Source organism: Microcaecilia unicolor, chromosome 11 (genome assembly GCF_901765095.1).
Source record: "Microcaecilia unicolor chromosome 11, aMicUni1.1, whole genome shotgun sequence".
Taxonomy (NCBI): domain Eukaryota; kingdom Metazoa; phylum Chordata; class Amphibia; order Gymnophiona; family Siphonopidae; genus Microcaecilia; species Microcaecilia unicolor.
The window spans coordinates 107052310-107079945 of record NC_044041.1 but is presented as its reverse complement, the minus strand read 5'-3'; the positions used below and the strand labels follow the sequence as shown (position 1 = coordinate 107079945).

At 43.8% G+C, this 27636-nt stretch overlaps 1 protein-coding gene across 6 annotated transcripts in view; it reads right to left on the bottom strand.

Annotated features, from left to right (window-relative positions):
- TMPRSS9 (transmembrane serine protease 9) overlaps positions 1-27636 on the bottom strand; it is a 98414-nt gene that overhangs the window by 51118 nt on the left and 19660 nt on the right. For all 6 annotated transcript variants that reach the window (XM_030220302.1, XM_030220305.1, XM_030220303.1 and 3 more), the window contains exon 2: positions 1964-2140. In XM_030220302.1, coding sequence (XP_030076162.1) covers positions 1964-2114 — 151 coding nt within the window. In that variant the 5' untranslated portion in view covers positions 2115-2140. The remainder of the gene's footprint in view (positions 1-1963; positions 2141-27636) is intronic.

Sequence of the window (27636 nt, the reverse complement as noted above, 5' to 3'; positions counted from 1 at the left end):
TTAACTGCAGATAATGCGCAGTGCAATTTTGAGCATAATAGATTACACTTTTGTTCTTTTATGTGTTAAATATTTGTTAATTTTATTAGGAATATTCTTATGTAAGCTGCTTAAAAAATTGTAGATGGTGCGGGCTACAATTTCTTTCAATAAATAGTTAGCTACATCTATTGAGGTGATATTATTAGCTCTGTGTTATCTGCCATATAACAGGTAATGACCTCAGCCCTAACTATAAGTGCAGCCCCTACCCCATTCTCATTTCATTTATTACCAGTTAGATACCCCTCTTATCCAGAGTACAGTGCAAAATAAACATACATAATAAAAATAAAGCATATCAATTACTAACATATACAAGGAAATAACAAAAACAATACAATCCCCCCCTCCCTGCCCCTTTCCCCATTAACTATTTAACATGGGAATCATTAAGCTGTAGCTTAAGACAATGCATTAACTATTAATATGTGGGCTCTAGTGTACCTAGGGCGGGGCGGTGGGGATGGACCACCCCGGATGCCAGCAGCAAGGGGGTGCACGATCAGGGGTGTGACTGTCGGATCTGGTGGTCCCCTGCCCTGGAACAGGAAGTTGACTTCAGAGGGGGCAGGGGCCAGTAGAGCCGACAGCCATGCGTCTGCTCCGTGCACCCCCCCCCCTTCCTGGGTGCCATATAAGGTAGGTATGCCACTGTGTGTGGGGACCAAAAAAGTGACTGAATTAAAAAAACCACATAGTATAAACACAAAGGACCCCTATATAGACAGGGCGTAGAGGGGTGTAACCTGCGCAGAGTGGCAGGTACAACTGACCAACTTGTTGGGATGACTGAATGGACCACACAGGTCTTAATCTGCCACCATTTCCTATGATGTGTGGTAACTCCCACGTTAAGCAACTAATGCAAATGAGCTACTGCTTTTTCAAGAGATTATAGCTAGAAGAAAATGAAAGTGAAGTTTTCCTCCCCTCTACAGGTCCAATCTCAGCAACTCTTCAGCAATTAAATGTATATGCCATATTTCAGAAAACTAGACATGCAAGAACAGCCAAGCTCATAAAGGTAAATTTTGTATTTCAACAGTCATTTAAAATAGCAGAGAGCTAAGCATTGCTGCCTCTTCAGTCATTCTAAAGACTTGGTTAGAACAAGCTTTTTGTGGCACTTATGCATGCCTTGGAGGAGATACAAAAGCTGATAGGACATTTGTTGAAATATTCTTCTATTCCTGTGCAAGACTGAGAATACACATGTAAATTTTTGAACTGCCCCAACTATACCAGATCAAACTGCCTTTGAATCTCTGTGTCCCTTGGCAATTACACATGTATGAGGGTTAAATGAAATGTAATGCCTCCACCTCCATAATTCATCAACAGGTGGCAGCACTGACGCACTTCATGTGTTCTCTTGTTCTTTGAAATCTCTTCTTTCACCTCAATTGGGAAGAAGTGTCTGTGCTGTTTTGCTATTGCTTGTGAAATAGAGGCATGCAGTGAGCACGCATCGATACAATTTAAGCAACATGCCATGATAGAATTTCTGATCTTTGGGAGTCCCTCCAATTGAAATTAACCACTGAATGCAAGTTGTTTATGGTGATGACTGTGTTGATGTGAATATTGTGCATCACTGGACAATTTAACAGCTTCGAGTCGCAAACAGCAACAATGCACAAAGGGGTTCCATGCATCTCATTTGCATGTGATCCCCTTAGTGCATTGGTCGCTGTTTGTGACTTGGTAATTTTTCCCACAGCATCCATATTTAACTGGTGCCTTTGTGTGTCTGCCCCTTTTGTGCCAAATCAACCCCTTAATGATTTTATAGCCCTCTATGCTGGATGATTTTACTTTTGGGGTAATCGGCTCTCACCTGGCCTGAGCTCTTCATACAAAGCTCTCCTCAGTCCACCATGCAAACAGACAAATAATCAGCATCTGTGCCCAAGTGACTCACTTGTTAGGATGCCCAGGAAGACACTAATTGCAATACTGGTGAGGAGGAGGAGGAGGAGAAAAGTGGCTGTGCTCTTACAGCACACAGGCTGCAGGAGTTTCACCTTCTGGATGTCCACTGCCAGCTCCTTATCAATGTGCTTTTGTTCCATGCTCCAAAACCAATTTTGCAGGTGACCTGAAGTGTGAAAGAAAATAGAAGTAGGTTATTGAAGGTAAACAGACCAGAAAGAGGCGAGGAGGGAAAGGTGAGGCACAGTTCAGCTCTAGAAATTTGAATAATTTAAGTCCTGAAAGAGGCAAGTTTGAGGGTATTTTCTGGCAAAGCTATGTGTGGGGTTTAAGCAGGGCTGGCCCAACCATTAGGCAAGACTAAGTGGTCACCTCCCAAAGCAGCAGCTTCTTGGGGGCAGCAAGAAACAGCTACAGTCAAAGCAAAACAATAGGTCTTGACAACCTCTCAAAGAACCACCATTACATAGTTTAACCTGAATTTTTATAGAATGTTTACCTGAGGATCATGATCATAATCGTTAAGTTTAATTTGAAAATGTTTTAGTGGTGGTAAGGGAGACGGGGGTTGCAGGGTTAATTGAAAGAGGGTGTAGGCTTCTACCACCCTTGTACCAGCTCTGGGTTTAGGTAGTAGAATAGCAGGGTTGCTATAGACTAAGACAGGCACATTGGCAGAATAGTTGGGAGTGGGCATGAGGGGGGGGGGGGGGGAGGGAATCTTTCTCAGGACTGGAATAATAGGGCATGCGGCACTGAAAGACTAAAGTGCACTGGTATGGCTATTTTATATGGTGGAAGTGCGGGGCCAGCTCAAACTATGGACCAGATGAGGTACTGGCCCAGGATGCCAAAATCCCTGTCCGGTCTACCTTCAAACTCCTGGACTGGGATTTGGGCAACCTTTATTTTCAGTGCCCTGAGTCACTGCCTAAGCTGATCCAGGAGGGAGTGGGAGTACCAGATCACAGGAGGAGGGGGGGTAATGGAGGGAGAGATATTGGATTGGAGGTGGGATGGGGTGGAAGGTACCAATGCAAAAGTTGGCTCAGAGCCCCACAGTCCCTTGAGCCAGCCCTGAGGAAGTGGTTCTCAGTACTAGAAGAAGGGCTGCTGCAGGGTAGGACTGAGGTGCGCTGCCGGACGAGTGTGAGGGTCTCTGACCATACACAAGTTTGTAGGAACACAAAATTATCATTAAAATGAGAAAATGTGTGGTGCTCTGCTGCAGTAGGTTGGATGCACAGTGCACATATGAACCATGTTGTGGTAAAATTACTGTATGTTCTGGGCAAAGATAAAGCAAAAATTAGTACATTTAAAATAAAGACTAGAAAAATGTTCTTCACCCAAGGCAAAATTAACCTGTGAACTTTGTTGTTGGAGGATATTACAAAAACAGTGGGGGCAATTCTATAACAAGCACCTTCAGCTGGGTATACTGATGCCACACAATGAGTGAAAATTCTCCACTAGAGTAGAGGAGCAGCCTAATGGTTAGAGCAGCAGGCTGAGAACCAGGGGAACCCTGCTCAAATCCCAGTGCAGCTCCTTGTGATCTTGAGCAAGTCACTTAACCCTCCGTTGCCTCAGGTGCAAACTTAGGGCCATGTTTCCTAAGCTGTGCTGTAGGCGTGCTAACTTTTTAGCACATGCTAACAATAAAGACACTCATTATATTGTTATGGGTGTCTCTAGAGTTAGCGCGTACTAATTTTTAGTGTGCGCTAAAAAGTTTGCGCGCCTACAGCACAGCTTAGTAAACAGGGCCCCTAGATTGTGAGCCCTCCAGGGACTCTCAAAAAGAACCTATTGAGGTTGATTTGGATATAGTCACAGTCATGCAGTGGCGGCTCTACTATTAGGCCAACTGAGGCGGGGGCCTCAGGCAGCACTCTCCAGGGAGCAGTATTCTCCCCTTCCCTCTTCCCCACATTTACCTTATTTTTTTCCTTTTCCAAAAGGTGGCAATGACAGCAATTGCCATAGGCCTGCATCTCATCTCTGCCTCGGGTGGAAGATTGCCCTGGGCCACCCCTGGAGTTGTAGGATATAGTTATACTGGGCTATAATCTTTCAGGGAAGGCTCTCCACAGAGTGGATGAACACAAAATCCCACGAGGTAAAGATACAGAGAAACAAAGTGGGAAGTGGACCAATGACTTCAGGGTGCTGAGACTCTGGTGGTATATAAAGAAGTAAACCTTATGGTAGACGCGACTATACTTTAGTCTTATCAAAGACTTCCACGATCATCGGACTGAAGTATAGTAAGTCAAAACTGCCTCTACCTTTTTGAAGGTAGAGGCAGTTTCAACTCGCTATACTTTAGTCCGATGATCGTGAAAGTCTTTTGAGACTAAACAGTTTTGGACACATTTGTGTGCATCGCTCAAGACCAGTAATTTAAAATTTTTTTGCATATCTCATGATTCCTGAGGCAGGCCTGTGGCTGAAACACAGTACTGTGTCGTCTACAACAGGGGCGTAGCCAGACTTCGGCGGGAGGGGGGGGTCCAGAGCCCGAGGTGAGGGGCACATTTTAGCCCCCCCGGTGCCGCAGACCCCCCTCCGCCATTGCCGACCCCCCCCCCCGCCTCGCCCCGCCATTGTCACCGCCACCACCAACTTTGCCCCCTCTGCTGATGACCCTCTTGACCCCCCGCCCGCTGCCAACCCGCCGTCGCCTACCTTTGCTGGCGGGGGACCCCAACCCCCACCAGCCGAGGTCCTCTTTTTCTCGCAAAAGGCTTCCTTCTGTTTCTGACATCCTGCACGTACATCAGAAACAGAAGGAAGCCTTTTGCGAGAAGAAGAGGACCTCGGCTGGCGGGGGTTGGGGTCCCCCACCAGCAAAGGAAGACGACAGCGGCAGCAGCGGGAGGGGGGGGGTCGAGAGGGTCATCGGCAGGGGGCTCCAGGGCCAAATCTACGGGGGCCCAGGCCCCCTGGCCCCACGTAGCTACGCCACTGGTCTACAATAAAGTTTACTTCTTTATATTCCACCAGAGTCTCAGCGCCATGAAGTCATTAGGTCCACTTCCCACTTTTGTTTCTCTCTATAATCTTTCAGGAAAGACAGGGTAGGAAGAAAGGGAGGGAGGGGGGAGTGGTATTATATGTTTAAAGATAATATTAAGCAATAGAACTGCAGGACTTAGGAGCAAGAAGAGGCACTGTGGGTCAATTTGGAAAGAGGAAATGGCAAATATATTTACATTGGGGTGATCAACAAGCTTCCTTCTCAGGCAGAAGTAGGCAGAAATTTAATTGAAGACAATCAAAATATAGCTATGAAAAGAGTATTACTAATAGGTGATTTTAATATGCAAAAATACTGATTGGGGTATCCCTTTAGCAGAGTCATCTAAAAGTAGGGAAATCCTGGATTCTCTACAGGGAGAATTGTTCCAGAAGTTAGTAATGGAACCCATGCAGGAGGGGATCATACCTTACCTAGTATTTACAAATGGGGGGAATGCTTCTGATGTGCATAGGCATCCAGAGATCACTGGATAGTGTGGTTCTATATTAAGACATATCTGAAGACAGTTTATTCAGAAGTGAAGGTTCTAGACATCTTTAAAACAAAACAAAAAAAAACAACCTAACTTTGTCAAGGGGGAATACCTCAAGGCGCTATTAGCTGGGTGGGAGCAGCTGGGAGAGGTAGAAAAGCAGTGGGCAAAATTGTAAGGATCTATTTTCAGGGCAACATACCTTTGTGTAAGGAAAGAAAATAAAAATAAGAGGAAAAGGTGGCCACTTTGGTTCTCAAAAGTAGTAGCTGAAGAGATAAGGAAAAAGAGGTTAGCCTTTATATACTACAAGAGATCACAGAAAGAGGAAGACAGGCAAAAGAAATATCTTGAAAAGCTAAGAGAAACTGGTAGGGAGGAAAGCAAAGATGCAAATTAGGACAGTACCAAATATTTGTATTTCATTCGTCCCTAAATAGTGCTCCAAATACATCATTCGTATTCAGCCAAATAGCGATATAAATTTGAATACGAATATGCTAAATCCTACTGAAATAAACACTTGATCTCTGATTTCACGTTGCTTCTTTTATTATTTGTTATGTTAATGCTCAATGCCCATTATTTGTATCTGGTATTCATATTCAGCCGAATAATATTTTTCATTATTCATATTCAGCCGAAGAGTAAAATATACTATTCGATACAGCTCTAATGCAAATGGAAGAAAAAATAGCCAATGTAGTAAAGTGTGTGTGTGTGTGTGGGGGGGGGGGGGGGGGGGGGGGGGGACACAAGACATCTTTTTAGATATGTTAGCTATAGGAGGCAGGGCAAAAGTGGTATTGTGAGACAAGTGTGAAGGGCAGAAGTATGTGGAAACTGATAAGCAGAATTGCTTAACAAATATTTCTGTTCTGTATTCATGATGAAGGGCTGGGAGTAGGACCGAAGAAGATAAACACAAATAGGGATGGCAGAAAGGCGGGAGAGGGGAGATATGATAGAGATGTTGAAATACCTCCACGATATAAATGGACAGGTGGCAAGTCCGTTTCAATTGAAAGGAAGCTCTGTCTGGAATGAGGTGGCATAGGATGAAGGTGAAAGGGGGATAGACTGAGGAGTAACCGAAGGAAATACTTCTTCACAGAAAGGGTGGTAAATTTAAATATATAATAATAAATTTAGGCACAATCATGCATTCTGGCACTGATGCGCGTAACTTACAATAATCTGTAAGTTTGTAATGTTGACCCCACCTCTTTTATTTCCAAGTTTCTTTGTTGGTTTTAAAGAATTACAAATTCACAAATGACAAAACAAGACAATACAAAACAAAACAAAACAAAAAAGGAACAGTTGACTAATACAAGTCCCGCTTTTGCCCCCTCACGTGCCATTTTAGGGGCCCTTTCACTAAGCAGTGGTAAGCCCACCATGGGCTTATCGTGCAGTAATCCGGAACTACCGCCGGCCCAACGCAGACACTGATGGTAGTCCCACCCCCAGCATGCGCCATTTCCAGCACTAGGGAAAATAGGTCCCTATTTTTTTACTGCAGCAGTTACCTTGCAGTAATCAGGCAGTACCACATGCTGCTCGGTTACCGCCCAGTTAGCGTGGGAGCCCTTAACACCATCTCAATGGGTGACAGTAAGTGCCCCTCCCCCCCCCCCCCCCCCCCCCACATGACCAGGCAATCTTACCAAATGGCCATTTCTTTTTTTTGGCATTTTTACCTGCTGCGGTAAAAAGGGCCTCAGCATACAGCAAAAATGGCCCCCACCACTAGCGCAGGGCCCCTTTTGCCGCAGCTTGGCGTACTACTGCCATTTACATATGAACGTGTGCACTTACCAGCATGAATACCAGTATTCTATCAATTTACGCATGCAAAAGTGTCCTGTTATAGAATGAAGGGGAGTTTATATACCTGGAATTAAAATTGGTTGGTCACGTCCCTGAAGGAAAAGTACATAACCCTCATCCGACCAACATATTTTGATACAGAAATGACACGTCACAGGGGACCCCACATTCAGTGACTGTAGAAACTATCAAAAGTGTAAGACAGAGACATCACAATCTTAACTTTACATAACTTATAGGGTGGGCCCTTTTACTATCTAGTCTGCCCATCCATGCCATATACTCTCCCTACCACTCCCTTAGAGATCCTATGTACTTGTCCCAAGTTCTCTTGAATTCAGATACTGTTTTCATCTCCACCACTTCCACCGGGAGGCTGTTCTAGATCCTGGGGAGCTGGGTTCGATTCTCACTGCAGCTCCTTGTAACTCTGGGCAAGTCACTTAACCCTCCATTACCCCAGGTACAAATAAATACCTGTATATACTATGTAAACCACTTTGAATGTAGTGGCAAAAACCACAGAACAGCAGTATATCAAGTCCCATTTCCCTTCCTTTCTACAAATTCACCACCCTTTTCATGAAGAAGTATTTCCTTAGGTTACTTCTCTCAGTCTATCCTCTTTCACATTCATCCTGCCCCCTCATTCCAGAGCTTCTTTTCAATTGAAAAAGACTCACCCCTGTGCATTTATGCCCATAGATATTTAAATGTCTCTATCATATCTCCCCTTCCCCACCTTTCTTCCAAAGTATATGTATTTTCCATGGAGGAAACCCCACCCCTTGTTACTTAATTCCCCAGGGTGCCCTGCTACAGGACAGCTTTAATTTTAGAATCAATGATAAAAATAAAAATTACAGAAAAGACTCTGACTACACCAGCACTCAGCCCAATATCAACAAGGTTAGTGGGAAATTATTTGAACATATTTAATTTCCCTTGGTAAGTTAAGATCCTGCATGATGTTAATCTACCACATTTGTCAGCATTATAGGATGTTCTGCAAGGCTATGAAAACTTGCTTGTTCGAGCAATATGTATTGGGTAAAGTTTGAGTAAGTATATGGTGGGAAGTTGGCTTAGCAGTTTTTAATGCTTTAATGTTATTGTTTTGTTGATTTATGAATTTGTATGTATTTTTTGTAAACCGCTTAGGTGAAAGATAGGAAGCAGAGAGTAGGATTGCGTGGCCAGTATTCTCAGTGGAGGAGGGTAGTTAGTGGGGTCCCGCAGGGATCTGTGCTGGGTCCGTTGCTTTTTAATGTATTTATAAATGACCTAGAGATGGGAATAACTAGTGAGGTAATTAAATTCGCCGATGACACAAAATTATTCAGGGTCGTCAAGTTGCAGGAGGAATGTGAACGATTACAGGAGGACCTTGCGAGACTGGGAGAATGGGCGTGCAAGTGGCAGATGAAGTTCAATGTTGACAAGTGCAAAGTGATGCATGTGGGTAAGAGGAACCCGAATTATAGCTACGTCTTGCAAGGTTCCGCGTTAGGAGTTACGGATCAAGAAAGGGATCTGGGTGTCGTCGTCGATGATACGCTGAAACCTTCTGCTCAGTGTGCTGCTGCGGCTAGGAAAGCGAATAGAATGTTGGGTGTTATTAGGAAGGGTATGGAGTCCAGGTGTGCGGATGTTATAATGCCGTTGTATCGCTCCATGGTGCGACCGCACCTGGAGTATTGTGTTCAGTACTGGTCTCCGTATCTCAAAAAAGATATAGTAGAATTGGAAAAGGTACAGCGAAGGGCGACGAAAATGATAGTGGGGATGGGACGACTTTCCTATGAAGAGAGGCTGAGAAGGCTAGGGCTTTTCAGCTTGGAGAAGAGACGGCTGAGGGGAGATATGGTAGAAGTGTATAAAATAATGAGTGGAATGGATCGGGTGGATGTGAAGCGACTGTTCACGCTATCCAAAAATACTAGGACTAGAGGGCATGAGTTGAAGCTACAGTGTGGTAAATTTAAAACGAATCGGAGAAAATTTTTCTTCACCCAACGTGTAATTAGACTCTGGAATTCGTTGCCGGAGAACGTGGTACGGGCGGTTAGCTTGACGGAGTTTAAAAAGGGGTTAGATAGATTCCTAAAGGACAAGTCCATAGACCGCTATTAAATGGACTTGGAAAAATTCCGCATTTTTAGGTATAACTTGTCTGGAATGTTTTTACGTTTGGGGAGCGTGCCAGGTGCCCTTGACCTGGATTGGCCACTGTCGGTGACAGGATGCTGGGCTAGATGGACCTTTGGTCTTTCCCAGTATGGCACTACTTATGTACTTATGGAGTAAAAAAAATTCTTAAAATAAATTGTATTTTATTGTAATTCCTGGTATGTCCAGTCTCTCTTTTTTTTTTTTGTGTATAAGTCACATTGAACTCCTTTGGGTATGTTGCAACCCATAAGAAATAAAGGGCCCTGTTTACTAAGCTGCTGTGGAGACGCGTTAGCATTTTTAGCTTGTGCTAACTATGTAGATGCCTACAATATTCATATGGGTGTCTACACGGTTAGCTTGTGCTAATTTTTAGCACACACTAAAAACACTAGGGCACTTTAGTAAACAGGGCCCAAAGTAAAGCAAATAATTTGTCTGCATTTTAATTAATAAAATCATGCTCCCAGGGAGATTCCAATGGAAGATGTTAGAGCACTGAATACTGTGCACACACAAAGGGGCTTGTGCGAGCCTGCGATTCCAGGACTATAATTATTCTAGGCCATTGCTAATCCCTCTCTCAGGATAAGGGAACCAACAACTGACCAGGCAGACAAAACTTCTCTCTCTCTGCGGCCTCCAAGAAGCTCACTCGGATGACAAACTCAACTGACTCAGGAAGACATATTCTGCTCATAATCATATGTAAAGCGAAAAGCCCTGAAACTTCAATTTACCTGAGAATTTGTGAATGGGATTTTGCAGTATTACTACAAGTGGCTAAAAAAACTCCCACTAAAATTACACAATACAGAAAGGCTGATAGCAAAAGACAGTTCCTGCCTCTGATTAGATTAAGTTTCTGGCAGGAGGCATTTTGCTGCTACAGCTGCTATATTTCTTGCTCCCCTCAGGTTTATATGCAGATTTAATTGTTTATTTATTGCTATACTGCCTCATTTGCCTACTCCTGTTTTGTAAGATCTTATTTTCCCCATCAGCTTTTGAAAAATGTTGTTTCATTTTTCAGCAGGTTTTAAGTATTTATCCTATTGTAGTTTAGTGAATGTTTAACTTTTATGGTAATGGAAATCTGTTGATTTTTTATTTGATGTTATCATCGATTTTAATATTGTAATCCACTTAGGGCCCTGTTTATAAAGTGTGCGTTAAAAATTAGCACACGCTAACTGCGTAGGCGCCCATAAAATATTGTGGACACCTCCACAGTTAGTGAGCGCTAACGAACGCTAGCGTGCCTTTGTAAACAAAGTATTATTTTTGGATGGGCAGATAAGAAGCTCAAGAAAGTAAATAGATAAATCTCTTCTACATTTGGGTTTTGCCTAGTAGAGAGGGAAACACATTTCTGTCCTTCTGATTGCACTGTATGCAGAGATGGGCTTCATGGGTTTCCAAGATTAAGGTATTGTCTGCACATTTCTCTCATTTATGGTCCTCTTGTTCTTTTATTGGTTGAGATTTCTGTATTATCTGTATATGTGATCAAAGTGAAGTATTCTGCCAGTCGTATAATAATTCTGCTTGCTGGGTTTTCCCACTAGAAGATATATAATATTGGATTTCGAGGGCCAGCTGTTAAATTTGCAGTACTGCCTTTCTATAAATAGGATGGTTGCTGTTTAAGTTTGACAGTTAGTCCCATTTTGGTCTGATAGGTTATTTGTTACATTTGTAGCCCACATTTTCCCACCTATTTGTAGGCTCAATGTGGCTTACATAGTACCGGAGAGGCGTTTGCATACTCCGGTGTGAACAAATGCAAAGTAATGTTGTGGTAAGATAGAGTTCATGTGGTACAGTCACATTAGGGAATCGTTCAACGGAAGAGTTGAACCATTCCCTTGCTGAACAACCACAACTTCCTGGTGGTGCAGCGAGTTTGTGTTCCTGTCACCGAAGTGACATTAGGTTTAGCTTTCATAGTTATTTAGGAGCCTTTTTACTAAAGCTTAGCGCACACTAACAGACATTAGCGTGCAGTAAGTGTCACATGACTCATCGGTATAAAATAAGAGAAGCAGCATTTAGCATGTTCTGTTAGCACATGCTAAGTTTTAGTAAAGGGTCTCTTATTTTGTTATTACATAAGAACATAAGAGTAGCCATACTGGGTCAGACCAATAGTCCATCTAGCCCAGTATCCTGTTTCCAACAGTGGCCAAGCCAGGACAAAAGTACCTGGCAGAAACTCAAATCGTGTCAACATTCCATGCTACCAATTCCAGGGCAAGCAGTTGCTTCCCAAATCATTGTTAAACCCAGATATGCACTGCCATACCCACATCCTCCAGCAAAGAGTTTCAGAGCTTAATTATTCCTTGAGTGAAAAACTATTTCCTCCCATCTGTTTTAAAGTATTTCCATGTAACTTCCTTCAGTGTCCCCTAGTCTTTGTATGGTTGGAACGAGTAAAAAAAAAAAAAAAAAAAAAAGATTTAATTCTACTCATTCTACACCACTCAGGATGTTGTAGACCTCAATCGTTTCTCCCTTTATCTGTCTCTTTTCCAAACTGAAGAGCCCTAACCTCTTTAGCCTTTCCTCATACGAGAGGAGTTCCACCCCCTTTATTATTTTGGTCGCTCTTCTTTGAACGTTTTCTAATTCTGTTGTATGTTTTTTGAGATAAGGTGACCAGAACTGAACACAATACTCAAGGTGCGGTCATACCATGGAGCGATTATAGTATTTTCCCATTATAGTATTATAGTATTTTCTGTCTTATTCACCATCCCTTTCTCAATAATTCCTAGTATCCTGTTTGCTTTTTTTGCTGCCGCTGCACACTGAGCAAAAGATTTCAGCATATTATCTACAACGACACCTAGATCTTTTTCTCCAATGCTGACCCCCAAGGAGGACCCTAGCATCATGTAACTATGATTCAGATTTATTCTTTTCAATGTGCATCACCTTGCATTTGTCCACCGATGGCTGAAGACAGACCTTGAGAAAGCCATCGGTGAAAAATGAATTTGTGTCAGTTTTGATGTGTTTCCTATTATGATTTTACCTATACTACAAAATGAAAAATTTAAGAAGAAATAAAGATAAGTACTCTGTTCAAATTACCTCAAAACTATATAGCTAAAGGATTGATGAAGATTACACGCTCATCATATATATATATACTTGGTTCAAATAATATAGCCTAATGGTTGAAGCATGTGTATCTGATAGATCCAACAGTGTTTCTTTAACTGATTTATAAAAGTGAATTTTTGAGAAATATATATAGGAATTGGACTTGATGTCATTGTGGATTTTCTGCCTCCACCTTAATTGAAGAGCTGGTTGGTGCTTATTTGGTGGAATGTTCACATTAGCACAGGGCCACTGAAAAACAATCACCAAGGAACATTGGGCAAGTCACTTAACCCTCCATTGCCTCAGGTTCAAACTTAGATTATGAGCCCTCTGGGAACAGGGAAATCCCTAGTGTACCTAAATGTAACTCACCTTGAGCTACTACTGAAAATGGTGTGAGCAAAATCCAACTGAATAAAATAGTTACCCACAGAGCCTGATGTGCATCTCCAAGCTTCAGAGGCAGGGATTTTCTGTTACCAAAGCCTACTGAAGAGTTACTGTGGGGAAGAGGGCAGGATAGTAGTGAGAATAATGGACTGGAAACCAGGTCTGGCTTCAAGTCCTGCTTCTGCCACTTTGTGACCTCGGTGGGTCACTGCCTCTTATAAGCCTCCTGGAACAGGGACTGGATGGAGCATACAGGTCTTTATCTGCCATCATCTACTATGTTACTATGTTATGTTACTTGTATGTAATTTGCTGTTAATGCATTATAAAGCTACCAGTTTCACTTAGGATGTATTGAAGACTTGGGGCTCCTTTAGGACCATGTAAGGCCAGAGGCTACTAGCCCCTCAAGTTTTATGGCGTTCAATTTTACCAGCTTCCATTTCAGTCACTTTGAAAAGCACACATTGGAATGAAATGAAAAGTAGGAGTCATGGGAATGTAGAAATAGAATGACGGTACCATGAATGGAAAGAAAAGTCCTTTTTAGGTTCATTTCTGTCCAGAAACTTTTCATTGTGATTACAGGATAAATGATGATGACAGGCAAATCTATGGCCGGCTTTCAAGGAAACTATCCCAGTCCGACAATCAGGAACTTTGATTGTGAATGGAGGCAGCATTGAGTCTCTGTGCCAACCCTTTTCCTGGCCCTCAAAAGGTTATAGGACAAGATTGGGCAGGTCTGACAGCACACAATGACAGAAGAAACACTGGGGCCTTTGTGTGCTCTCTGAAACAAATGCTTGTCTCTTGGCAGTGTCAGACAGTGATGGCTGAAGGTGGCCACAACCATTAACGACCAGTAAATCTTTTGGCTGAAACACAGGTTGGAAAGCCCAAACTTTCTCATGTTCTTTTTGTTGCACTAATTCAGCACCATTACAAAAACCCGAGACAAACACACAGAGTGATCTATATACTGTGTATAGACAGACACAAACACTCTGCCTATATTATTTTGAAACTGGTTCAGAAAAATTGGGAGTTATTTGACAACATTATGTGACCATACCATGGCACCAACACAGATTTTGGGATGAAAACCCCAAGGGAGTGGTACAGTATGGGGGGCAAGGTACTTGTGTATGAAAGAAGAATGGGACTTAGGGGTGATGGTATCTTAGATGGCCAAACAGAAATAAAAGATGACAGCAAAAGCCAGAAAAATGCTTGGGTCCATAGGGAGAGGAATGACCAGCAGGAAAAAGGAGATGATAGTGCCTCTGTATAAGTGTCTGATGAGAACCCATTTGAAGTGCCATGTACAATTATGGATACTGAACTTCCAAAAAGATATAAACAGGATGGAGTCAGTACAGAGGGTGGCTACTGAAATGGTCAGTGGTCTCTGTCATAAAGCATATGGGGACAGACTTAAAGATCTCAAAATATATACTTTGGAAGAAAGGCTAGAGAAAGGAAATATAAGAGACATTTAAATACTTCTGCACAGGAGCAAACTCTAGAATGAGGTGGCACAGGATGAAGGGGATAGGCTCAGGAGTAATCCAAGAAAATACTTTTTTTTTTTTTTTACAGAAAGGATGGTGGATGCGTGAAACAGCCTCCCAGTGGAGGTGGTGGAGACAAAGACTGTATCTGAATTGAAGCAATCTTGGGACAAGTACATAGGATCTCTAAGGGAGAAAAAGGGATAGTGGATGGTATGGATGGGAGACTGGATAAGCCATATTGCCTTTATTTGAAGTCATTTTCTATGTTTCTGAGGCATTAACCAATGGCAGAGTAGACTCAACACACCTTCTTTCTGAAGCACTGGGGCAAGAAAAACATTTTTAATTGATCTTTGAAAGTTTCAAAAGCAGAATATTTCATAATTGCTATAGCTAGGTTAAACAAGGTTATTAATTTACTAAGCTGCGGGAAAGAGGGCCCTGCGGTAGCAGCAAGGACTGTTTTTCCTACGTGCCAGGGCCCTTTTTACCACAGTGGGTAAAAAGCCCCTAAAAAAATGGTCGTTTAGTAGGATTACTCTTACCAAGTGGCCATGCAGAGGGGGGCACTTACCACCTGAACTGCTATGGATTTACAGCCTGTCTCACTGACACAATAATTACTGTGGATTCTTTTGGATTCGTATTGAGTAAATGAAACCTTTATTAGAGGAGCTAAATTCTACAATGATTAAGTTATATACAATGATTAGCTAACCAATCATTACATCACTGGTCTCTACATCTAAGCAATGCCAAGAGTTCTTAGACCAGGAAAAGAAGCAATACATACACTATACATACAATCATCACTGCTCTCTACATCATCCAGGCTCTTATCATCAGCTGGGGGGGGGGCGTTACAGCGAAAGCCAGGAGCTTTTTAGACCAGGAACAGATCCTCTGCGCAGTATGTACATTACTCACAGATGAGCTCCCACTCTGCTGTAAGAAACTCCCCTTTTTATTAGGCTCAGAACTCATGTTCAGAGCTGAAGAAAGTTACAGAATGCTTATAAGGAAAATTACAGAATGCTTCTCTGTTAGGTAAACAAGCCATACTGTGGGAAAGTGGTCACATGCTCCCCAAGTCCAGGTAGCCAAGCTGGGCCTGGAAAACAAGTGCCATCCTCCCCTTCACATACCAAATTAATTAGAGCTGTGCCTTATCTTCTGCATTCCAACTTATTTTTACACAACCAAAGTTAAACAACCATCTTTAAACAGAATTACTTCTAATCAACAATACAGACTCCGAGTACACTGGTCGGTCAACACAGAGATGAAAAACAATCTTTAAAATTCACTTCCATTACACCGCCACCTACTGAGGTGGCGGTAAGGGCTCCCATGGTAACTAGGCAGCACACAGTGATGCCCAATTACCACTGCGCTATAAAAATTTAAAAAACATTTTAAAAGCATGCTGGAAATGGCGCACGCTCAAGGTGAAACTACCACCAGCGGCCGCTTTGGGCCAGCAGTAGTTCCAGGTTAGCATGTGGTAAGCCCACATTGGGCTTACTGATGCTTTGTAAAAGGGCCCAGTATGAGGAAAATACCACCCCTTTAAAGAATCCTGATGGTTATGCAACATCAGAGAATTCAGAGACACAACTTGTTGGGGATGGAATGGTAGGTGCAGGACCACATTGAGCTATAGATTCAATCCATGCGACTCACTCATTGGGGCCCCCAACCCCCGCCACGCCTGCTTTGCTACTGCAAATAAGAGGAAGGAGTGGGCTGGGAGCAATTTTTGTGGCCCTACATACTTGCAACCCTGTGTATTTCACTGCTCTCAAGGTTGCTGGCTGGGTGCCTAGAATGTCCTTTTGAAGAAGGTGGTGCAGACAAAAACAGTGAAGAGTACAGGAGTAGCCTAGCAGCACTAGGCTGACAACCAGGACACCCCAGTTCAAATCTCACTGCTGTTCCTTGTGATCCCAGGCAAGTCACTTAACCCTCTGTTGCCTCAGGTACAAAATTAGATTGTAAGCCCTCCAAGGACAGGGGAATTCCTTGTGTACCTGCATCCAACTCTCCTTGAGCTACTACTGAAAAAGTGTGAGCTAAAGCCAAATAATTTTTTTTTTTAATAGTGGAAAATACAAAAGAAGCCTGACTAAACATTAAGCAATTTAAAATAGCAGTGAAATTACTTTTGTACTTAATAAGGCATAGGGGAGGGATTTAAACCAGCATGAAGCAACAGTTATTACTACTACTACTATTTAGCATTTCTATACCACCCTAACCCTCTTACTGGGCACACTACATGGGTCTTTTTGGTCTCTGTGTGTCATCTATTGTGTTAAAGAGGTGCTGCCCAGCTGAGCAAAAATAAAAACTGTATACAGGAAACCCGTAAAGGGGATAAATAAATCCTAGCAAACTCCACCCTGTGGTGTTACTAAGGACACCTTTCCCCCAAATTTATGCACTCTGCAAATAAAAGCTTAGTGTCTCTTTAAATAAACTTTCTAGAACCGTTACAAGTGTGCTTTTTGGAACTTCAGGTAGTACTCTGGAATTGTTATATAAAGACATATACTCACAGAAGGGGTTGGGGCCATCCATTTTACCTTCAGGCTCACCCAACAGTGATGCACCATGCCAGCTACACCAATGGTGCATCGGTTCTGGGTGAGCCTGAGGGCAAAGTGGATGGCCTCAGGATGAAGCATTCTTACTAATGAGAATTCCTGGGTACCAGGCTGTCTTAGAAGAAAAAGAAGAATGCAAATGAGGCCTGCAACAGGCAACGAAGAAAACAATAGTGGGAGATGGAAGAAGGCTCAACAAATGACGGGATTTAAAAATATGAAAACAGTTCTTTTATTTGTTTGTAACAAAGGAACTGTTTTATAAAAGTATTTTATAAAACATAAATAAAAGAACTGTTTTCATATTTTTAAGTCCTGTTTGTTGAGCCTTCTTCTGTCTCCAACTCTTGTTTGCTTCGTTACTCTGTTAGTGGGATTCTTCTGTTCAGCCACAATGTGGTTGCTGCAACAGACAACACTATAAACTGAACTATGTGTTATTCTTTTTTTCAAGACAGCCTGGAACTGAAAACAAATAGGTCTAGGGGTGGAGTTTGATTCTAGACCACAAATAGATTTTAAAAGACTGTCTGACCAAACCGGCTGTAACATTGGGAATGTTATTCTAGACCAGGGTTGTCTAAACTTGGTCCTTGAGGGCTGCAATCCAGTTAGTTTTTCAGGATTTTCCCAATGAATATGCATGAGAACTATTTGCATGCACTGCCTCCATTGTATGCAAACAGATCTCATGCATATTCATTGGGGAAATCCTGAAAACCTGACCTGGCGAGGGCTGAGGTTGGACACCCCTGTTCTAGACAGTAGACAGATATGAATGTGTGAACTGAAGTCCACATTGCAGTTCTGCAGATCTCTATGGAGGCTGACCTTAAATGACTAGTAATGCAACCAAGGCTTTGGCATTGTTGTGAGCCATGACAAGACCCTCCAAAGTCAGCCCTGCCATAAGAAGATGCAATCTGACAGCCAATCGGATAAAGTGTGCTTACTGATGGCAGCCCCCATCCTGTTTGGGTCAAAAGAAACAAAAATTTGTTTGGACTTTCTATTGGCTTTATTCCATTCAAAATAGGCCAAGTCTCTCTTGCAGTTTCACCTTGATGGACATGTAGTTTCTGGGAAAATGCTGGCAGAATAATTGACTGATTAAGATTAAATTCTGACACTACCTTTGATGGAAAATATTAAAAATTGCTTTTCAGTCTTGCTTTAATCAATACTACATTTTTTAAATCCCCTGTCTTTGACCAAAAGTGACTTTCCTGGTATATCTCAAAGAACAGGCTGGAATTAAAAGCACATCTTAAGAACAATATATGAGATAAGGCACATCTCAAGAACAGGTTGGAATATCTCTGAAGCCAGCTTGTGCAGGAGGGAGGCGGTGTATGCTTGAGGTTCGGGAGATAAGCCACCTGGCCAGTGGTTTGTTTACCTGAACTGAGAGCATATGACTGAAACCTCATGTACATTCCTGGATAAGTTTTAGCTTAATAAAAAGGGGGCTTTTTGCAGCAGAGCCTTGGGGCTCATTCTGTGAATGGATGCATCGTGCAGAAAAGACTTGTTCCTGGTCATATGGAGACTTCAGGCTTTCGCTGCAACGGGCCCCCACAGCTAATGATATAAGGGCCTGAATGATGTAATTCCTGACCAATGATGTTGTATGTATGTATGTATGTATATATATGTATATATATATAATTTTACTTTTCTATAGCCTTCCTTTAGTAATGTACTCGATTAGTGTGTGTATTTCTTAATCATTGTGATGCAGTAACAATAATGACTTATACACTCTCCAATTAAAGTGCAAATAAAGAGTTTCATTTACCCAATACAAATCTAAAAGAATCTGTAGTATTTTAGTCTTTGAGCAGTCTGTGGTGATCAAGTGAGCAGGCTGCAATACCAAAGCAATACACTACCTTAGGAAGGAACTTAGGCTATGAATGCAAAAACACTCTGTTATAAAACTTTGTGTACAGTGGATCAGCTACTAAGGCCTGGAGCTCATTGGCCATGCATGTTGATGTGACCACTGTCAAAAATAAGACCTTCCAGGTCAGGTACTTCAATGGCAGATTTCAAGTGGATCAAAGGGAGCTTTCATCGGTTGGGTAAGGACAACATTGAGATCCTATGGTTTTAGTAAAAGCAAGCCCCACAATGAAGCAAACAACTAGAAGCTATGCAGAGATGGATGTACCCAGTCTATACAGTGATGATAGGCTCCAATTACACTAAGGTGAACCCTTACAGAGTTGGTTTACAGATCTGAATCTGACAGATGTAGAAAGTATTCAAGCAGTTTCTGTGTAGGGCAGGAAAAGGGATCTAGGTCCTAGCCCTCACACCAGATGGCAACTTCTTCCACTTTAATGCATAAGACTTACTAGTAGAATCTCTCCTGGATGCAAGCAGAGCCTTGTAGACAAATTCTGGTAAAATTCAAGGAATCCACTTCTAACTTCTCAATATCTAAGCTGTGAGGGCTAGGAACTGGAGGTTGGAATGTAGAAGGGAACTGAGTGATGAGGATCAGAAAGCAGTCCAGCCCCCATGGATCAATTTGGGTACTGAGAATTACACCTGATTTCAGCAGGTATAAGTCCTGGGGCCCAAATCGGCTGATTTTTGAGTGCTATTTACTGAATCTAGCCCATTTTGAATACCCTGAGTACAGACCAGGGGCGTAGCTAGGTGGGGCCACGGGGGCATGGGCCCCCCACAGATTAAGCCCTGGGCCCCTCCCTCCGCCACCACCAGGTACCTTTCCCCAACCCCCGCCAGTCGAAGTCTTCTTCAGCACCTTCGCTGATGATCTGTTTCTGACTCCTGATGTCCTGCACGGGGCTACATACAAGACGAGCACAGAGGACATCAGGAGTCAGAAACAGATCAACAGCGAAGGCACCGGAGTTGACCGGCGCTGAAGAAGATTTCAGCTGGCAGGGGCTGGGGACCCCCGCCATCAAAGGTACATGGCAGCGGCGACGGGGGAGGATCAGTGGTGGGGGTGGGGTCACTACACTGTGCCCCCCCACCTCGGGCTCTGGATCCCCCTCCTGCCGAGGTCTGGCTACGTCCCTGGTACAGACACAAGGCCAAATGGCAGTCCACACTACTTGTAGTGGTTTTTCCCTATTCGGAATCTTAGATACTTCCTGTGGCTACCTGTATATGGGTATAGGCCAGGGGCGTGGCTATGTGGGGCCACAGGGGCATGTGCCTCCATAGATTTGGCCCTGGCCCCCTCCCACCACTGCTGCCATCGGGTACCTTTGCTGGGGGGGGGTCCCCAACCCCCGCCAGCCCAAGTCCTCTTCTCCGGCATGGCCACGTTGTTGATCTGCAAGGGCAGGCTTCTGTTTCTGTGAGTCTGACATCCTGTACGTTTGTACATGCAGGACGTCAGACTCACAAAAACAGAAGCCTGCCCTTGCAGATCAGCAACGCGGCCGTGCCGGAGAAGAGGACTTCGGCTGGCGGGGGTTGGGGACCCCCGCCAGCAAAGGTACCCAACGGTGGCAGCAGGGGGAGGGGTTGGCAGCAGCGGGAAGAGGGGGGTCAGCAGTGCTGGGGGGGGGATAAAATGTGCCCCCTCACCTCGGGTTCTGGACCCCCCCTCCCACTGAAGTCTGGCTACGCCCCTGGTATAGGCATCCTTTATGCCCATACAGTATAGCCAATCTTATTTCTGGAGGGCAGGGTGTCCATGAAAACCATCCTAAACTTTTGCTTTGCCAGGCACTGGCTCAAGGCCCTTAGGTCTCAGATGGGGCAGAATCCCCCTCTCTTTTTGATGACAAGGAAGTACTTGAAGTAAAATCTGTTCCCTTTTTTCCCTGGTGGAACAGGGCTTGACCACATCAGCTTGTAAAAGGGAAGAAATTTCCTTTGAAAGCAATTCTTGATGCCCACCGAGAGCATTCAATTTAAGCACTCAGCAATTTGGAAGTAAGCTTTCTAACCTGTGCAGACTATTTTGAAAACCCACCACTGGTAAGAGGTCACAAGGAGCCACCTTTTCTAGAAAAAAAATTTAGCCTCCTTTCCCACAAGAACGTTGCCTGGAATGGTTACTGTTCTGGCTATGCTGTCTTGAAGTCAGTCAAAAACTCATCCCTTGCTTTGACTGAGGACACACTTAAGACTTTTGGGCCTTCTGCTGCCATGAATGGCAGCCAACAACCCTGATTTGTCTGGGAGGGTCGAGAGGGGAAATGATACCTTTGCTTTTGACAGTAATAGATCCTCCATAGCCCTCCGCCAAAATACCTCCTGGATATGGAGACCAAGCTGAGAGAGGGCTGGGAGCAGGGCCGGTCCAACACGGTAAGCAGGGTAAGCACTGCAGGGGGCGCCTGCCTTCAAGGGCGCCGCTTTGCAAGCGAACAAGCTCTGCTGAGGCTTTTGTTTTTCAGTATCTAATCTCTGCAGCTCATCTCAGTCTGGCTCCAAAGCGTCCCTTCCCCTCCCCCCTCCCAAGCAGAGAAATATCCTCCTTGTGTTTGTCAGAGAATGTCACTGCTCCAACTGAATCTGGCTCTGAAATAACTTGTGGGAGCTCAGCTAACCTCTGCCCCCTGCCCCCCCCCCCCCTGACAAGCGGCTTCAGGGCAAGAAGGAAAGCCTGAGGAGGCTCCAGCACAGGCGCTCACTATGCCTGGCTGAGCTCAGGAGCTAAGCAGCAGCATAGTATTCTCTGCAGCCACCCCTTCAACACATTGGGATTTAGAGTGAAACCAGGAGCTGGAATCCAGCCCAGAGAGGGGTCAGAGACAGCACAGCAGAGCCTGGACCCTTGTTTTGTCAGAGACTGCTGTTTAGTGCTGCACCTGACCCACCCTTTTCCAACCCCCCCCCCCCCCCCCAAACACAGCAACTCACAGGACAGGAGGGCTAGATGCCTGCTTTCAATTCCTAACTATCACCAATCTCCTATCTCTCATTCCCACTTCAGTAACTGCTGTTAGTCTGTCCAACTCAGATTGTAGAATATGTTAGTTTATGCTGATTAAGTCTGCCCTAGCTAGATCCCAAGCTGTGCTGGATGGGAAGGCTATTGTGCTGCATGCAGAGTCTAACTTCTTAGGATTTCAGGTTAATTTTTGAAGAATTTGAAGAGGGGCTATCTCTGTTCTACATGTGTGACTGCAAGGCCAAGTGTCTGAATAGGGATCTATTTGTTAGATTCTTATATTTTGATAACACATTGTTTTTCAGAGTTGGCAAGACTGTCTGTTCTCCTAATTTCTGGTCTGTGTGCTAAGTTATTTTTCTTCTATACTGGTGTAATATTTTCAATGATGCCATGGCTGGTAAAAGGGGTGTGTCCACTGTGGGGGTAGAGCCATATTGATTCCGCCCCTGGATGGGTAGGGGCGCCGACTAATAGACTGCAGGAGGGCGCTAGAAACCCTAGGGCCGGCCCTGGCTGGGAGAGTGACTTAATGGCTTTAGAAGGGTTTTTTTGATGAGATCCAGTGCCTCCTCCACCTTGTCACCCCCCAAAACAATTGTTGAATAAGCAGCATATTTAATCCCTTACTCTAATTCACACTCACTCCACTCTTTGCAACAGAATCTTCTTGTAAGGTTTCTGTCAGAACTTCCTAGACAATTATAGAAATACAACGTTTAGTGTTACTGGTCCCACTATGTGGAATTCGCTTCTGTCTTACATATGTATGATCCCCTCACTTCAACAATTTAAAACACCCCTCACCTTTTTGGTAAGGTTTTTGGGAATGAATAATGCAGAGGAGAGGACTGTCAAGTTGTGCTGGACATGTTGGAGAAATTGCAGAGCATTCTCTCTCTTTATCTATCCCTCCTTCTTCCCCTGAGCATTGTTACCTCACCCCCTTAATATCTATCTTTACCTAAAAAAAAAAATGTTTAATAGTGTAAACCGTTTTGACAGTCTGTCCAGAAAGCAGTATATGAAATAAAGTGTAAATCCGAAACTTAAAAAATTTCCCCTGAGCCTAGAACATCCATCAGCTTCTCCTAAACCACTGATTCAAGGTCTGAGGCATGCAGCCAGGTGTGTGTGTGTGTGCATTCCAGTCCTCCTTGGTGGAAGCCCTGGACACCATATTAAAAGCATCATAGGTTGCCCGGATCATGTACTTTCCATACTCTCATTCTTTGGCTGTTGGTTGACAGAGCTACTCAGCCTTCTCTCAAGTAAGAGTGTCCATGAACTCAACACACTGCGTACAATGTTCTGCAAGTGCGTGCTCACTAAGAGCTGGTTAGAAGCGAAGCGGGAAGCAAGCATAGGGTTCTGGAGGAATTTCTTCCCAAAAGACTCCAATGTCCTAGCCTCCCTACCCGACGGTATCAAGGAGTGACTCTTGGAGCTTTTGGCTCTTTTAAGAATGAATTTGATCACCATGGAATGGCGAGGAAACTGAAGTTTCTAGAATCCTGGAGTCTTCTAGACTCTATAAATAGGATCAACATTTTTTTTTTAATTTACCTGCTATACAGAGAGGAGGATCTCCATCTGCCTCATGTATACCAGCTTCAGTATTCTGTGCTTGGGCATGGTCACAGCCTCCTTTAAAGTGTAGTCAAAATAAAGGATGTCTAATATCTCAGCCCCGGCTCATCCTCAGTGTCTAAATCAAATGGGACAGACAAACATCTCCTTTACAAAGTCAAAGAAAGAGCTCCTCTGGAGGAGAATTTCTCTATGGAGGGGAGGGGTTTAAGGGAAGACCAAGGGACCCCCTTCTCAGACACCCAGGAGCGGTCTGAATCTGATCATAGACATACTGTCCTAGAGATGTCAGTCTCAACCTGCCTTGAATCACCGACACCTCAATCAAGCCTGGTGCCCCGATGAGGCTTCCTCTCCACCGAAGGACTGGATGATCAACATGGTTCTATTGCACAGGGTGCATTTTTAAAAAACTAATGGGAGGGTTTTGTTTTTTAAAACATGCTGGGAAAATAGTGACAGCAAAATCAAACATGATGTTGAAAAAAACTATACCCAGCCAGACACCCGAGGCCTAAGGGGTCCCAGTGGGCCACAGAAAACAAAGTGCCAAAACCCTAACTAGGAGAACTAAGAGAAGTGGCCCCATGCAATAGACTTACACACTGAAAACAACTTGTCAATACTTGCAACATCACCAGAACCATGATGGAGAGCAGACAAGGTGTGTGGGACATGACAGACATCACGTCCTCACTGCTCCACAGAAGAACGAAGACTGAGCTAGTTCCATGCGGTGATGGTGGACAGTAAGGTGCGTGCATGTGCAGTGAATCAGTATCAAAGGCTTCTAGAAAAGATGTTGGGAGTGTTCCAGTGCTAGACTCCGCCAGATGTCGTCAACTCTCAGTAAGAAGGTTTCAACCTGTTTGTTCTTAGAGAAATTTAATTGTACCCAATTTAGGGTTACCATGTGTCCTCTTTTTGGACTTTTTAATTTTTAGGAAAATGTTCTCTTTTTCTTTTTTGTGCCTATGACCAACACACCCACCCACATAATGAGAGAAACCATTTGTGGCCTATTAGTCAATGGGGGTGCTAAAGAGAGACAGAAAGGCATTGCTGATCCCCTCTCCGTTTCCTTGCTGGTTGAAACTGTCAAATAAATTTTTGTTTGTGCATTACATCTTTAAGCATATGTCATGCAAAGCCTTTCACACATAGCTCAGAAGCCATCCAAAGTTGTTGAGGGATATGCAGTCTTCTGATAAGTACGCTTGGGCTCAGACTTAGTCAAAATCAAATCCCAAAGTTTTTGAAAAGTAGACTGTCTACTGCTGTACTATAAGTAAGTCACTATTTGATGTGTGTTCATTAACTAAAGGCTGATTAAATATTTCTTTAGCAAAGCTAGAAACCATTTTTATTTTTCTGTCCTCTTTTTTGTCTCCACAAATATGGTAATCCTAACCCAATTTCAAGCTGTTAATTGTCAAAACGAATGGTACTACACAGGTACAGCAACAGTGCAAAGATCAAATTTGCAAATCGTGTAAAGGTTAAACCAAAATTGACACAAAGTGCAAAGGTCAAATGTACATTTATAAGAGCAGGTGGTGCATATATAAAGCTCAACCACTATCATAATATAATCTCTGTACCCAGCAGTGGATACTGGAGGTTAGCTAAGATTTGATGCACTGTGAATTCACCTGCACCTTTGGGTCTGTTCCAAATGGGGCGGGGGGGGGGGGGTGTAGGCGCTTAACTTCAGGGTCTTTAGGTAATTAAGCAGTCACTCCAATAATTATTCAGTACACAATAATAGATTTACTTAGAACAGAAGTCAATGTCTTCAATATGATTAATCTCACAAAAAAACACGGCTGGAGAAGAAATCGTGCTCACAAAACACAATTTCAAAAACCCAATCCTAGAGTGTTTTCCTAACCCTCCAGGTTTGTCCAGTGACTGTCTCTGAGGATATATCTTTTGTCCCTGGTTTCCTTCTTACCTATCCCCCCTGCTTGTTTGTATTGGATGGACATACGTCCCTCCAAATATTGTTGTTTCAGCATGAGGAAACACTGACAAGCAAATCCTGGGGGTATGGTTAAAGGCTGCCAGTAGACTTACGAGCAAGGCAACAGAGGCACAAAAAAAAAATCTAAATTTATGCAAGACAAACAGGATTATTTTCAACAAGGCCAAGAAGCCATAGGGAAGAAAATTTGCCATAAATACCTGAGGAACCTTTCCCTTCTGCAAAACATGATCCTAATGCAATGACTCTCAATCAAGGGTGGAAAAATCAGTAGTTTTTCTTCCTATGGTGGCAGTTTGGAAAAAAAACCCATAAAAGACCAAATAGCTCCCTAAACCTTTCGTTTGGGTCAGTAGTTTTGAATAGCAGACAACAGATCCAGCACTGGTGGTGCTCTTCCTAAAAACTCTTGCAAGTTGTGTGTGGGGGGAGGGGGGGAGAACTATTTCTTCTCTTTACCACTCTCACTCTCACTCTCTCTCTCTAACTGCTTCTAGAAGTCTCGAGGGGTTAGTTTAGTAGTTGCTGGAATGATCCACAGGGCTGGTGCAAAAGTGTTAAGACATCCTAGGTGAATGCTCAGTCTTTTTGCTAACCCCCAATCTTAATTTTCAGGCCCCTAGGCACCCCCATCCCCTCATATTTTGATAATTAAACTCAATGGTCATGCTCTTCCCAACACCTCTCCAATCAGAGCAAAACTTTAAAATGTATAACTGAGATGTCTGAACATTTCCCACTCTTCCTGCAAATAAAAGTATATGCTGATGGCTGTAAGGATCTATTATTTTGCTTTGACTGCAGGTGCTCTTTGTCTCCTGCCTCCTCCCCCCCCCCCCCCCCCCCCCCCCCCCCCGGAAACTGCTGCCCTAGATGATCACCTAGTTTGTCTAATGGATAAGCCAGCACTGATCACCCATGGTGTGTCCACTAACTACAATATGCCCTCTTCACTAGACTCAGAAGTAATCTAACCTTGGCTCGCCCCTCAGCCAGGGCCGCCGGCTAAGCTCCCTAGGCCATGTACCTGGGACCAGGGTTCACGCATTTTATATTTCAGATGAGCTGGGCATAGGCCAGGGCTAGGCTAGAAACCAGTAGGCCGAAGAGAAATCTTTCTTGGGGCACACTGTTCAAGGAAACAAAGGTATGAATCAGTATTCAATTATTTGTCTCTTATCCTGTATGTTCCATACCAGATCAGGGATCCTCTGAGCACCAGCAAATGTCCCACCAGAAGCGAGGCTCCAAAGTAGAGAGTTGCATGGGGACAGAAATCCAACCTGTCCCCACTGGAATCCAACCCATCCCCATTCATCCCCTTAGGGAATCTAACCCACCCCCGCCCATCCCCGTGGGGAATCTAACCCGTCCACGCCCGTCTCCACGGGGAATCTTACCTGTCCCCGCCCGTCCCCGCAAGAATTTAACCTGTCCTCACCCACAAGAATTTAATGGAACATTAAAAAAAAATTCCTGTCAGCTCTCTCAGTCTCTGGGCTTGAGCCACAGCACTGCAGGCAAGGAAGGAACGGAAGTTGGAACACTCTGGTGCGCACATATAAGACTTCTCTGATTCACTGGCACTGTGTGCTAAGAGATCACCACATGCATGCGCCAGTAGGTCAGGTGACATCTGATGCTCATGCTTATGTCAGAGCTGAGGTCTGCGCATCAGCCCGGAAGCAGAGAGGATTAATAGTAATAGTAAATGACAGCAGATAAAAACTGGATCGGTTCATCCAGTCTGCCCAATAGTCACAATCATTATCAATTCATGATTAAATCAACAATGACTGTGATATTATATACGTGATTATGGTCTTTCTGTGGCGTTTCTGGGACATAGACCATAGAAGTCCACCTGGCCCTATCCTTATGTTCCAACTGCTGGAGTTGCCCTCAAAGCCTATTCATCTTCTCATTTGCGGGACATAGACCGTAAAAGTCTGTCCAGAACTGTCCTCATGTTCCAGCCACTAAAGTTGCTGTCTAAACCCTTTCCAGCCCATCCAAAACCAGATTGCCATATATGAGACACAGACCGTAC